We start from the raw sequence: 15,159 nt of genomic DNA on the forward strand, positions 1-15,159 counted from the left end.
TAATAAAAAACTTACATGTACATCTCGCAAAATAACCAGCACAGAGGTAAACAAACTTGGTATCGACCAGGTCATGAGACTAACATGAAATGAATACTGTGTTTTTTAACATCTTCAATACACTTGAAAGCCACATGTAATACTCTTGAACCAGTATGTTCATCACAGTATCAGCAGAGCTATTATTGAATGACATTTTAGATGATAGTAAGGATAGGATTATTAATGCCAAGGTTTGCATTGTCCGCTGAAGCCAAAGGCTGAGGTAAATACATTTAATAATCTCCCAAAAACCAAATACAATGCAATGATTTACTATGCATAAAGATATTTCCTTCACAGAATGGGGAATGGTTAAAATTCTTTCCTGCTGTTTCTACTGCAAAGCATGCATTCATGAAGCTATTATCCCTCACTGTTGTCAGTAGGATGATTGTAAACGTTTGTGTATTTTTTTAAAAAAGGATGACGTCAGCTGCATGCATAAGTACTTAGTAGTCCTACCTTGTGGTCCGTGGAAATTAAATCGAAATTGATATCCATGTGATTTAGCGGTACAGTTGTGCGTAACCATTGAGAGTTTAGAAAGTAAGCAAAAAGGTAAGGTAAAGTCTGCATATGAGCAAAGTGGGCCATTAGGCCGGGGCTTATCCCGTGTTCTGTAGCATAAAGCGACTAGGAGTATTTCTACTCCCCCTTGGAAGGGATGCTTGTCCATCGCATGGTAACCCCCAGCATTAAATTCGCCGGTACCCATTTATTCACCTGGGTAGAGAGAGGTACTGTGAGAGTAAAGTCTTAAGTAAAAACCTTGTTCAGGGCTCGAACCCAGACTGTTCGATACGGAGACAAGCGCATTGACCATGAGGTCACCGCACCTTCACACAAGCAATTTCTAGTCTACTTTCATTTGTTACAGTGTGAGATGAGAAAATTTATTTTCCTGACTTCGGCAATATTTCACTCTTACTGCATGCAATGTCAATGCTTGTTCTTCATACACAGTGGTTAAAAATAATAGTGGGTGGTAAAGCCAGTGAAGTGAGACTAAGAGAGATTTTTAATTTTACCATAATTGACTAGTGGGAAGGGGTAAGAAGATTCGATTGCTGTAACTAAATGAGTAAAAATAATCCGGTTCCATTCTTTAATTTAGGGTGCTTACCATTTGTCAGAATGAACCGGTTGGGATGACCGTTGTATAATGGTAAGGGTTTTTCCAAAATCAGCAAACCAACCGAATGAGACGGCGCTTACCATTTGCAATGCGATTTCTCGTAATTGTTTTCGGCTGATGAGAGACTGGAAACTGGAAAGTTTACCAAATGGCAAGGAAATTTTCATCGTTCCGTTCCAAACTAGCTCTGGAGTCCACAATTTCGGAACGGATTTTCCGGAAAATTATTGTTCCATTTGACTTTCAACCGAAATTTCCGGATTTTTTTGCTAAATGGTAAGCACCCTTAGTGTCTCATTTGAAGCAGTAGAATATCTTGAGGTAGCTAGGCACATATTCCAAGAGGGTTTATCTTAAAACAGTCATCAAAGACCGGAGGAGTTTTACATTTGACATTTGAGATTTCTTGAGGGAATTTTGGCGAATTGTTGCATTTTTAAACAAATGCATGATTTCTTTAAGCTTATTTTTTTTTTTTTTTTTTTTTGTTAATAGACGTTTTCGGAACTTTGTTAAAATAATTTTAAATCTAGCCTATTTATACATTGACTTGAGTAATGGTTTGTATAATTCGAACAATTGTGTGCCTCCAGTACTTTGAAGTACTGCCTATTACAGTATTTGCCCTCGTACTATAAAGCCGAGCAGCTTTACATTTCTTTTATAAACGGAAAGTAACGTCATAGACTGTTGTGTCTCTTTCCGAACACGCGTTAGATATTCGTTTAATGTCCGCTCAGCCCAAGGGACGTATATATTTTCTGGTTTTATTTAGTTTCTGCTCTAGACCGTAAGAATTCCAAAATGGCCTCAGTTGAAACTGGCATTTACTCAGTTCGAAGTCTTCAGTTTAAAATGCACCAAATCTCTTCAAAGTATAACTAGATTTTCAAGTTACCGGGAGAGGCTACACAAATCCTCCGATATCTTCGGGGTCTTCCTTCTTTAAATTCGCTCCTATGAGACTTCCTGCATCGAAACCCTTTGACCAATGAGCCAGTCAAAATGGACTTCCTACTCTACAGTGCGTGCTTCTTATTTCTGTCGGATGCCAAAATTCTCTCAACGCCACAGGCTCCTCGTATTTTCGGAGTTTTAGCTGGCAAAATTAAGACAGTCCTGGGTGTGGCGTGGGTTTTGCGGTATCAAGCTTTGATCTTCCTCTTAGAGCATTGTCTCTTCGGTATTTCTTGAAGATGTTCTTGATCCAGGCCTTTGGACCGTCTGTGGAGAAAGATAATAAAATTTCAAATGGACTCGTCGTGCTGACGTCGAAAGCTTGAAAAACGTCTTAACTAGTTTTCTCACCAGGCACAGTTAATAAATGTTACAAAAGTAGTTAAAATGAGTTAGTAAAAAATTAAATTGTTAAATTCTCAGTAGAGATTATAACAGCATACCCCCGAATATGGAAGAATCAAAACCAATTCACATACCTCGTTTGATAGTTTTCTCTCTCCTCCACTGCTTGTCCCGTGTAGACTGGAAACAGAAGGTCTTTGAGGTTTGACGTAAATCGGACTGGAAAACAAACTTTCCAGCTGAGATTGAAAAAAAAAAGACAGACAAATTGTGAGTGTGTTTTCTTCAGAGTTCGACGAGTCTACGAGTCAATAGTTGAACCCATAAGTTGGTTTCTCTATACTAGACACAATGAGTCAACCCAGAACTTATACAACTAATTCGTGTGTTATCGATCTTGGTACATTTCTTTTCCGTCTTCTACAAAGCAGCAACGTGAAATGAACTAGTTCTGCGTATATTGGACAGACGCGAACCACGATGGTGCGATTTTCATACTTTTATTGAGAATCAACACTGTCCTTACCTACTTAGCTGGAAGATATATAGTTATATATCGTACTGATAGAGACCCTGAAGAGATTCCCATAATCCTAACTAAGAAATAGTATTACCTTGACATACAATTGAACCACACAGGTAGCTAGTCTCTTTGGACTCAAGAAAGTTGGTTTTAGCATCTCTAGTTTTAGGGATAGGTGATTTTCTATCATTCTTCCTGGGGAAAACGCGCCTGCTCTGAATTTTTCCAGCGTACTGTACCTCATTCAAAGAAGCTCCCTGATGCGTCCGTGAAGTTCGTCTAGGTTTTCTTTCGGACCCTCCTCCCGTTGAAGCAGAGGACTGGACACTAAGCTTCCGAGTTTCAGGATGGCTATGCCCGTGACCAGAGTGCGGTTTCTTTGCGGGTTTCGGCTGATCGTCAGATGGAGGGATCACGGGCTCGCTGTGAGATTTCTCTACCTTGTGATGTACCTGACCAAGTGACAAAATATGGCGATTAGTTTTCAATTGAAACAAACAAATAAATTAAAACCCAGAATATATAACCATGAAAGCTAGTCTTATAACTACAAAGGACAGAAACAAAAATAACTAAAGTAATAAAGTTAGGAAAATAACGAAAAGAAACAGGCGCCACTCATTTCCTTGTCGAAGAAAGGAACTGCCTTGGACCACGTTGAACACCCAACAGACGTAGCCCTCTGGCAGTTCGTCCTCTAGTTTTTACAAACTTTGAACACTGCTTGCACAGACCACTCTGTTATCTTACAACTGTGTCCGGTAACAATTTTGTGTTGTTGTAAATAAGAGCAGGGCCGTAGCCAGGAACGAGTTATGACTGAGGCAATGTTCATGGATAAATTCTCGTCCTTGGTATTTAGAGTGATTATGGTGACTATAAACAACAAAAACGAAAAACAAAAAAAATAATAGAAACTAGCTACTACTAAAGTTACTAGCTACTACCCTGAGAAGTACTTCTCTGATTGAAATGATGACTAACTTTTAAGTGTTCTGCCGGTGTAGGATGCTGGTTGTCACTGTCTGTGACTGACTTCTTGTTATAGTTCGATAAACTGGTCAGTGTCGCTGATTTACTAAGTCCTTCCACCTAAGACGAAAACCATAGAGAAGAGCATGAAATATGATTTGGTTTTAACTTTTTACAAATCTGTAGCCTATGAAAGATGACATGTTCAAAAATGTCGCGAACATGAGACAATGAAAAAAAGCCGTGAGTCCTCGACGGGAATGAATTGCTTCCAGTTCCAGGAGAAGGATAAATTTTTGCGACAGGTTAGCACCAAAAGTAGTCTAAGGGATTCTGCAGGAGAAAAGTGTAGTCTGAATCAGCTTGAAGAATCTGAAAGTTGCCACACCGCTACAAAAGTAGAGTGGAACAAGGCATTAGCCGTTACATCTTGATCGGGATTTATTAGCTTGTTCTCTCGGCAAAAGACATCTGAAATTTGACCAATCTCGTTTCCAGGGCTTTTCCCAAATTTCAATGTAAGGGAAAGGCCCTGAGAGCGAGACAGAGATCTGAATCGAGAAATTCCGTACTGATGACGTAGCACTAAGCAGATCAATTTTAAGCGTCTTCTGATTGGTTGTTACCCGGTTATAAATTTCCCCGCTTGGTGACTGACCAATCAGAGACACTCTACGGATTTCTGCTAAGTTACGTCACTAGTTTAGAATTCTTCGTCTCCAGTCACGACCATCTGCTGCTGATTGCAGAATGAATTGAGCGCCTGGCGGGCTGTTCACCTCTTCTTTCGTCCTTTTGCTTGGAAGCTCAGGTGGTAGGCTCTTTCGTTTGGTCTGTTGCACGCTCATTTCAGGTACATGTGGCTCTGGTGTCCCTGGCAGACTTGGATAAGCGTCATGGTCGGGTTTTTGCGGTGTGTCCTCCTTGTCGTTCTCCACTGGTTCTGATTCATTCCTTGATACTACTGCCACCTCAATCGGCTGATGTTCACTTTTGGGTTCTGAGGACTGGGAACGAGATGAGCTTGCTTCCTGAAAAAAGTGATTTTACGTCCATGCAGGCATGTTACAATAAATATAAACAAGAAGACGATAAATTTCATCAGTATTTAAAATTCATAAGGTAAGAGTAAATCAGCAACAACTGTATCGATACAAAAGTCAGTTCACGCACATACCGATACTTAATCATCTATTGTTTACTAATTACAAAACCTACTGCTAATGATTACGATACTTAATTTACTTTAAAATTCTATTGATCAGTGCCAGGTACAACTAGATAGGGTTTTCACCAGGGCTATAGTGCAAAACTGTTCGATTTGCTTCTCACCTGGAATCTGCTCTGGGCTCTTACTGATATCAAAGGAATGTTATCTGTTGCGGGATGGCTCTTGCTGCTGATCTTTCTGCGGGACCCCACCTTAAAAAGACCCAAGAAAAGTCAGCTCTACCTACAAGGACAAGCTACGACAACTGACTAGCTCCAAAATGTTCAATTTAATTTTTTAAGAAAGCTTGGACCAAGAGCCAGGAAGAGAGTTGAAAACGCGATGCCGGAAGGAGTAATTTTGAACAGAAAGTGTCCGAAACCTACAATTTCTCTTCACATGCTTTACAGCATACTAATTTCTACTGTTCAAAAGTATATGCCACGTGGTCACGCGCGCGTGATGTTGATGGTTCACGTGATTGTCACATGCTTACCTGTGAGTCCTGTACGCGTGATGTTGATAGTTCACGTGACTGTCACATGCTTACCTGTGAGTCCTGTACGCGTGATTTTGATAGTTCACGTGATTGTCTCATGCCTACCTGTGGGTCCTGTACTTGAGGGTTGCCTCGCTTACTTCGTTCTCTATCAGTCAAACACCCATCCTCATGACTGCAGCGATGAACCCCTGATTGATAATAACCTTTTATCTGCACAAGATTTAACAAGGATACTTTTAGCGTGTGCACTATTACACTTCCATGTGTATTAAGGGAGGAGACTAGGCTGAAACTGGATTAGATAAACATGTTTGACTTACGTCAATGTTCAGAACGCAGTGGAAAAAGAACAAGAAAATTCCCTGAAAAAAGGAGAGAAAAAAGCATTAGCTTTCTAGTACAAATTATACTAGGAGCCCATAGACAACAAAACGAGTACAAGATTTAAGCACGAGATTTCAATTCAGTTACGTTGTTCTAAAAGCCCTCTCTCCACTCTGATACTAATTAGTTGAGCAAGCGAATATCAGTACGAGACCGGAGTGAAATGTGACAATACAAAACATAAACACTAGACTTAAAAAGTCACACTCGTAATCCCAACTGGAGGTCCCCACTTTATGTGGCAAGTAAAAACTTTTTGAAACCTCGCGGCATGTAAAACTGTTGGTTCTCGTTTGGTACAGGAAGCGACTCGGAAAATTGCTACTACCTCTGGATATGATGATAGTCCATCGCGGACTACTTCCCCATTTCATTCTTCCCCATCCCCCCTTCCAACGACCTCTTTAGTTACTTTACGGAAATGGACTCTCTACCAGAAACGATTCGTGTGACTTTCCCTTTATTCACTCAGGTGGGGAGAGAATCGTGAAGGATCATGGTCAGGCTCGAACCAGGACCTTCTGATCAATGCATACAGGACGATTCACTTTATAAGATAAGTAAACTTGCTGAAATGATCATACGCCTGATACAACTTTAAGTATTGTTTACTGACCTGTAGTCCGTTAATAAGTCCAAACGAAAGTTGAAAACGGACATTTTTAACCTCTCTGAAAGAGAGGATACCAAAAATCCAGCCTAGGCAAAGACCAAGTAACATGAGACTGTTGGTACGGAGACCATACCTGAGAACAACAAGCGCATGAAAACGATTCTGGTTACCTCAGAGTTTACGACTGGCTCCTATGAAGTAAAGGATGGACGACGGTGTCCTAATTCTAGCAGAATGAAATTTGTCACATTTAAACGTAGTAGGATTTGTAGCTTCTAGAAATCCTCGGAGGCTCAGTTGTCGAGCGCTGATTAGATACTAGCCAGTTATATAGCGATCACTGTTGTTTTAGTTTCTATCATGCTTCAGTTATCTTTTTGGTTACCTTTTAAAGTAACATATCAAACACGAGAGACAGTGTTTCATCGGGATATCCAAACACCAAGGAAGAGAGTTGAAAATACGACGCGCAGCAGAGTATTTTTGATGAAACACTGTCTTGGGTGTTTGATATATCTCCCCAATCGAAGCAAAAACTAGGGAGTAGACGGACAAATAAAATCGTCAAAATCTATGCTAATTAAGACCTGGTATCCAAACCTCCTTCACAGTTGTGATTTTCTTCGTTTTAACTTGATAAATTATTAATAAGTTTGAGAAGAGTAAATCAAAATTTAACGCCTGGTTTTCACTAGCGACGCAAGCACAAACGCAAGCAATAGGGATGACCCAAGTGAAAACGAAATTCGACGCAAGCACAAGCACAAGCAAAATCATCGCTTTGGCCAGCAGGTAAACTTGCTGTATTCGCGAGCCTGCTTTATCCGAAAAGTGGATGTGTAAACAGTTTTGCTGGGTCAATCTAGGGAGGGCTCGGGGAGTTCGGTCCAACCCCCTAAATTAAAAAAAAATGAGACATTATAGCATGCTGACTTGGCTTCAGAATGCCAGAAACCCCATATCCGAGGATCCAAATTTTTGAAACTTTTTCGGGGAGGATGCCCCTGGACACCCCTAAAGGGGACAATCCTCAGCGGTCCGTATGACCGTATCTCGAACCCTCTTCTCTAACATCTTGTATCCACCCCAGTTTTGTTTTGTTACCTTGTACATCGTTTTTCCAGAACGGCCCTGGCACAAATATCGTACGACGGTTGTCTAAGTTGACGGAGAACAACACACAATACCATCAAGTTGAGCTGCAAGGAGAAAGAGCAAAGGTTCAGAAAGTCAGATTTACACATCAGACTTACAGGCTCTTTCTCGGAGAGCTCACGTGAAGTGTAACTCAGTTGACAAGGATTCAGTAGAAAAGGCGACGGAACATTTGCACGGATTACAAAATGGTCTGCATGTCTGCATATCATGATAGAAAAGGAAAATATATTACCGCGGCGATTAGAAGAGATGGAATAACGAATGTCCAGACAATGTGATCAGTAGGCCAACAGGAATAGAGAGCTAATCTGTGGGCAAAAACAAAAAAATAGGTTTGGTCCACGTTTGGCCCACCAATTTAAGCATTTTTACCAACTCTGTATATAGATAATATAAAATACAAAACTTCTTTTATAAAATGTCTCTGCAATAATGTTTGCACGTTTAGATTCTGGTTTCTTTTTATTGCGTTTTGCTTAGCAATTACAATTTAATTTTTGTGTTTCTCTGTTGTCGTGTTACGTTTAATTTAGCCATGTTCCTTTAATTTTACAGGAAAAGCAGGATCTTTTCTGCACGCTACTAAATCCTCAAACTAGGGCAATCGGCTGTGAGTTTTTTTCTCAGTGTTGCTTTTTCCAATGTTTATTTGCAAAAAACACCTTTGGATTTGATTGATTGATTGATTGATTGATTGATTGACTGATGTCAAAAATGGCCTACTTACGATGGTTTTGGTCCTTTACTTGCTCTAAAACCAATTGCCAGAGACATGGCTATTACGGTTACTGGAAATCCTGAAAAAACAATACACACCGTCAATAATGGCGAGACGTCTGCGTGTTTCCCGCGCAAGATGCCAATCGCATTTTTCCCGCTCTTGGCGCCGTGTTACATGTTTTCCCGCGCTTAGCGCTGGTTACATGTTACCCAGCACTTGGCGTTTTGATTGGTCCATTGCTTAATTTCAGGTTTTTTCTGATTGGTTATTAATATAATTTGATAACAATCATTGGTTTATCACGAATCCGTGGAGGAACTGGATACTTACCCCAACCAAGTAAAAAATAGTAAACGTGTTTTCTCAGAGGATGCGAGCTGTTCGTGTGATTAAAATACAGGAATAAGCTGTCTACTAAACACCAGGAGAAACAAGATGTGATGAAATAATGAATAACAACAGACATCGCTTGGCATCCCTCCTGAAATAACAAAGGAAACAAAATTTCACTTGTGTTAATAAGTTTCAAACCAGCTACGTGGCCGGCTCAGTGCAGACATGAAAATAGGTGCAGAAATGGGGAAGCATATCTGACTTGCTAAACATAAAAATTAGAGAACCACGTCAAAAAAAAAAAAAAGATGTAGGAAAAGCCTGTCGGTAACTGTGAGAAAGAAAAAGCGTATTTGAACCATTTGCCAAAGAGAGTGAGGATAATTTAGCTCGAAACGAGAGAGATTCACTTTTGCCTTCGTCTGAGAGCCCAACCTTGGGGTTCCGGATTCGAGTCAATCCCCAATCTCCCAATTCCCCAGCTACGGAAATTATGTGACTCACAGATCGAGAAGAAAATGATGAAAGCCTGATCGTTAGATCCTCTAATAGTTTCATCGAAGAAGCTCGAGTATGTTTTTCTATCGTCCATGTTTTACCAGTCGACGAGTCCCAAAATTAGCACGGATCAGTGGAATCCATCCCTTTATTGTTGAATTGATACACCAAACTTGTATGATGCCGTCTTTTGACCACAACAACAACCATAATAGGCCATTTCCGATTTGTCTTTTGCCTCTGTGTCAAAACGAGTCTTCCCATTTATATGAAAATGTGTTGCCCTTACAGGCTCTGTTTTATGCGAATCAAACTCATTTTCATATGAAAGGTTTTGCTCAAGGATTCATTTTGAAACTGAGGGACATGGTAACTCGTAAATGGCCTATTGATTTCGTTTTTTCTTTATTATTCAAATTTTGAAGCCTCAGTGAAGTTTGAATTAAGGCTAAATTGTAGTCAGATGGCGCCATCGATGCAAATTGCTCATTGGCATCGCCATGTCTACACCGTCTTTTTGACTAAACACTAACCTTCTTTCTATACGCCGCTATACTGATTAGAAGAACAATTTGAGTGAGTCCCACGGCTAACGTCAGGTGCTGTTTGATCATAAAGGACTCTGTTCGAGGTCTACTGGTAAAAAGATCAACAATCAGTAAAACAGTTGAGAGAGACATAATGCAATGAGCTTGAGGATGCTATTGAGCAATATGGCTTTTAATGGACTGTTAATGTCGGGCCTTCTTTCGAGTTGGAAACATCGCGAACATTGGGGTCGTAGAAGCTTAACTGAAGTAGTTTTTATTATCGACTTGAAGTGAATCCCTTTTCGGAGCACGTACACCATAAAATTTCGGATTCAGAATAAGTTTAAGCCAGTGCTTAATATCCTCTTACCCAGCAGGCATATGCATACGAGCTGGGGGGGGGGGAGTACTAGGGGGCTGCAGCCCCCCAAGCTACGGAAATTATGTGACTTTTCGGGCAAAACGCTAAATTATTCGGGCAACGACACTTAAGAGAAATCATTACGAAATAATGCTATTGGCGTGATTTCCAAAACTCTTAAATAAAGTTTCTAGTTAGTTACTTTAAATTTTTTTTTAGAACTTTTTCTTTTAATAAGTTTTAGATTTTACTCGGATTGAGACTGTTGATAGATTGAGTATGCAAGCTTTCAATATAACTAGTTTTGGAATTATAGCAGTTTCATTAGATGTGGGAATTGTGAACGTTTTTGTTTTTCATGCAATTTGAGTGCGTTTGCATCGCGATTTCAACAATCACGCCTTCGGGAATTGCCTAAATTTTTCGGGCAAGAAGGTCACAATTTCTGCCCCCCTCCCTCGCCAAGTCCGAAGGTGCCCGCACGCCTATGCCAGCAGGCAAAAAGCTGGCCAAATTAAAGATTGCGGCGGCGACAGAACAAGTACTTTGCGAAAGTCGATCCATTGTGTTGTTGCCGGCGAATTTTGCTGCTACGCGAAGTAACAAGCATTTCTGCGTGTTTCTCTTTTCCCAATAGTTAAACCTTAACGAGAAATGATTTTATGTTATTGCACTGAGCTAGGAAATGCACACCAGGAAAATTAAAACGAAGCGAGCTACCAAAGTTCAGTTGCTAGCCTTCCCCCTTTTAATTTGGAGAAGCAGAAATTAAACTTAGGGTTAAAAAGGTTGTGAATATTATGGCAGAAATAAAGGCAAACACTCTAGACAGGTACCTCATTGTAATTATAAGTATTTTTTCTGTCTAAAATAATCGTGGCATCGCTAGTATTTTTTGTGTAACAATTTTCAAATTCTCAAACTGCAACATTTTAGGGACATGTCTCATTGATTCTACAACCCCAAGGTATCGCCCATCCCACTCCCCCACTGAAAAATCCTCGATCCGTCCCTGACGCTGGGCCTAGGTGTTACCCAGCGACAGAAGAAATTCGTTATCATTGAGGCGGATCAATTTAAGAAGAAAGAACTGAAACAGCTGTCAAAACTCGCCGCCAGACATGAATATATATCTACAGATATAGATAGTCTGTTTATTTTTTCTATAACGATAATGAAATTCATATGAACCGATTCACAGCGTGCTGATTAACGAGAGAATTGAAGAAGAAACATTTACCTTCTCTAAAACTGGCGGTGATTTATTAACATGTGAAACGTAGTATCAAAAATAGCTCTGTGTGTGGAAAAACTGTTTACTACTTGAAGTACTTTAACGTTTCACTTCGTACTGCAAACACCTAAAATCTGGTTTCGTGTTTTTCGGTTACAATTCAACCGCATTTCTGCATGGAATATTTGGTTGATAAGCGCTTGGCAGTGTGTTGCAAATACAAAACTTAGTCTTAAATTGACTAGATGATGTGAATTTAATCCCTGGTTGAATTGATAACCAGTTGATTGTAGAACAATAAATGGATTATTCCGTGTTCATTGACAGGTGGCACACAGGGCAGAATAATACACGGCTTATATTAGTTTTTAACTAATAATTTTGGAAACTAGAAACCAACACCTGAGCGGATTTTAAAAGGTTACAGAAAGCACTGATTACAATTGAGTCAGGGAACAATACAAGATGTAGTCATAAAAGAATTTTGGAACAATAGCTGGCTTTATAATCCATCCGTGTATTTCGCCGCAAATATTAATATTTTTGGCGGAATCACCTGCAGTTTTTAGTAGCAGAGAAAGCAGAGAATCGAAAGCGTACTGTGAAAAGGGTAATAAAAATTGCTATTGAAATTTTGTCTGCGGTCCACGTATCGTGAAGTTTGTCCTTGCGTGTGTTTCTCATCGTAAAATAGATTATTGAGTACTATAGCAACATTAGCTGAATGCCGGAAAACTTTGTTTTAGTATTCGTAAGCAAACCGTGAGGTTATCGTCAAAGACCACATTGATAAATCTCCCTACATCCGGTGAGCATTCTCGCAATTTTGGTTGATTATCCTCTTGAATGAATATTCCCAATTAGCTAAAATAGTAATGATAAATAAACAAGTTAGACTGAAAAGACTTTTGAATGCTAATTTAGGCCGGCCTTACCTTGTCCGGAACACCTCAGAAAGGTTTAAACTAACCGCTCAATGAATTATGAAAAACATTTTTCAATTGGAAATAAATTATTCTGCTTATTTTCCGCAAAGCCTCTAGCATTTTTCCAGGCACTAAAAAAACTGTCTGTCGCAAAAATTAAGCATTTCCTCTCTTTCAGCTCTAGCTATTCAAATAAACAGTTGCTGTTGTTGGCGAGACTAGAAGTTTGTGTTATTTGGTCAGTCGCCCTGAACTATCTAAGAAAACATAACAAAACATGAGCGGATATTAAAATATTGCTATCAAAGTATAACTGAGGAAGGCAATATACTCATCTTTATGAAGCAGTCAGTGTATGAAAATATTATTATGGTTATACAGCTAACCAACATGCGCTGTGAAATATCACTAACTCTTTCCAAAGAACCTATTAATTCCAGAAGATAAACTCCTCATTTTGCCTACATTGAATTGTAAAATGATTGATAAGAGAACATGCCACGAAAGAGCATCTCCAAATGGCTTCAGGCACTAGAAAGTAGAATAAATTTAAAACACATTGTGAAATCGCTCGAAAAGATTCTCTTTCGAATGCTGCTCAGTTGGACCGAAAGTAAGCTGAAACCATCATGTGTTCCTTCTTGTACTTTTGAACGGAAGCGTCGGAAACGAAAGTATTATTTACGCGAGGAAACTCTCTGCTCTGAGACAAAATAAAGGCGTCCGGTGAGGGCGAAGTTTTTATTTCGTGTAACTTTGATTCGTCAACTCATTGACAACAGTGATCATTTGCAAGTCAGTATTAGAATTGATAAGTTGCCGACTACTCCGGCGATGCCCGTTTTGACTGGTTATCTCAACCGTATTTATTCAGCGCACAGCAAGAATAAGACTAAACTTTGAAATTACAAGGTTTGCCGTCAAGATATTTGCAAATAAACAGTCTGTAGTAGCGGTAAGAAGCCCGCTTTTGTGAGTCCACTCCGGCGAAATATTGGCATAAACAACATGTTACAACGTTTGCTCTTGCAGAATTGTCGTTCGTTCACGCACACAGAAGTTCGAAGAAACACCCAGAAAATTTGGATCGCCTCGAAAAAAGGAAAATTTTGCGGTTTTCATCACATTCATAAATCTGTATTTGCGAACAAGCGAGTCTCTAACTTCGTCAATTAGAAATGCTTACCACAAATTTCGGAATATTCAAAGTGCCATTTTGAACTGCCATAGCCTATCTGTCAGCATAATCGTATTTTTGGAGAGTGATCATGACTTTTGCCGCGTAAAAGCTTTGCTAAACGGTGGTGTTCGAATACAAACTGACTGGTAAATACAAATTTTCATAGCAGGTCCTCAACTCGACGAGCCTCGCGCGCATACTCTGCCGCTTAGATTTACACGAGGCGGGCTAATCTAAAGAGTAAATTGGTACAAAGCAATATTTATCACCTGAAAAATATGAAAGCAACGATGGAAATGGTGCAGAAGAACAAAGATATTCCACATCCAACGATGGCAGTAGCGTCTAAACCAAACTCTCTTCTAGTAGCATCTTCCATTGTCATTTCATAGCGGTTAGCAAATCCTTGATGCGCCTTTAAAGGAGCTGGTTAGCCGTTCCACCAATCATGGGCTCTTTGAAAGCGAATCGGAACCAGGAAATAAGCTTCGTAGCAGTACTTTAACAGCAAAGCTTCACATTTGCCATTTCTTGAAGAATCTCCGGTTGGAATATTAATCAGTCAAATCATTGCTGGCACATTTTATGCTCGCGTTAATATTAAACTAGCAACAGCAACGAATTTCGATTGCTGTGAGTTGTTTTCAAATAGGAACGGAAATGCACAAAGGCACCCGAGCGGCGAACTGAAATAAAGCCGCGTTGTCTGTCGCAGTAGATGACAAATTTGATTTTGTACAGTTTACGTCGATAAAGTGTTCATCCTTCAATGTAAAGCGAAGTCTATGTTTTTGTAATGTTCTCTTTCAATTGGCTCGTGTTCAGCGAACACGTCACGTGACTAAACAGGTGCTTTAAAAGACGTTTTAGTCTGTTTTCCGACAATAGCAGGGACGCTTAAATTATTTCATCGCCAAAACAGTTGAACGCAAAATTTGCAAATGCAGACAATATTCAACATTTAATTTCTCGTGACTTTAATGATTGAAATATAATAGCTTGGACACAGAAGCAATATTTTCTGTTTGTCGATCTAACCGAAGATTGTTCAAGCTTGTTGCCGACTGCAAATATCTACCACGAAAAACACGAAACATTTGTAAGATGAAATGAAAAACGTAAAGAACTTTCCAGCAGTCTGTCCGTAAACATAACTGTCAGTTGATCTTTTGTCCTCGAAACCTTGTTTCTAAGGTAATGGACTATATATACCAGAAACTTTCCAGTATTGATTAATTAAAGTTGCTAAAATTGTCAACGCCACGAATCTTAGCATGCGACAGTTTACCGGAAAATAGTACTTCACCGAGTAATTTGCTGTCTTAAAGCACTTTCTATTCGTAAACATTAGGCACAGATACTCCATTTAAAGTTTAAAAGAGTCGCTGGAATCAAGAACAAATTGACACAACATCAGGAAAATACTGCAAACGGAAATAGATCGTTGAGAGATTCTTTCAGACTTTCTATTAGATTTACAACAAAAGCGCATTCGATTTATTTAAAGATGTCACTTTTTCAGTCGTGCGATTTCT

The 15,159-nt window shown here is 39.5% G+C and overlaps 1 protein-coding gene across 1 annotated transcript; it reads right to left on the bottom strand.

Moving 5' to 3' along the window:
• Positions 1 to 4: 4 nt before the first annotated feature.
• On the bottom strand, positions 5 to 14,396 carry LOC145493744 (uncharacterized). Its single transcript, XM_081473201.1, has 15 exons — positions 13,894 to 14,396; positions 9,927 to 10,026; positions 8,893 to 9,043; positions 8,569 to 8,638; positions 8,074 to 8,149; positions 7,788 to 7,882; positions 6,687 to 6,816; positions 6,007 to 6,048; positions 5,789 to 5,896; positions 5,307 to 5,396; positions 4,754 to 5,005; positions 3,987 to 4,094; positions 3,242 to 3,454; positions 2,614 to 2,718; positions 5 to 2,401 (listed from the first exon to the last, which is right to left on the bottom strand). Exons 1-15 carry the CDS (start codon positions 14,007 to 14,009, stop codon positions 2,342 to 2,344), a joined length of 1,716 nt encoding a protein of 571 aa, XP_081329327.1. The 5' UTR covers positions 14,010 to 14,396; the 3' UTR covers positions 5 to 2,341.
• Positions 14,397 to 15,159: the final 763 nt, after the last annotated feature.

This window comes from Orbicella franksi, chromosome 7 (assembly GCF_964199315.1).
Source record: "Orbicella franksi chromosome 7, jaOrbFran1.1, whole genome shotgun sequence".
Lineage (NCBI taxonomy): Eukaryota > Metazoa > Cnidaria > Anthozoa > Scleractinia > Merulinidae > Orbicella > Orbicella franksi.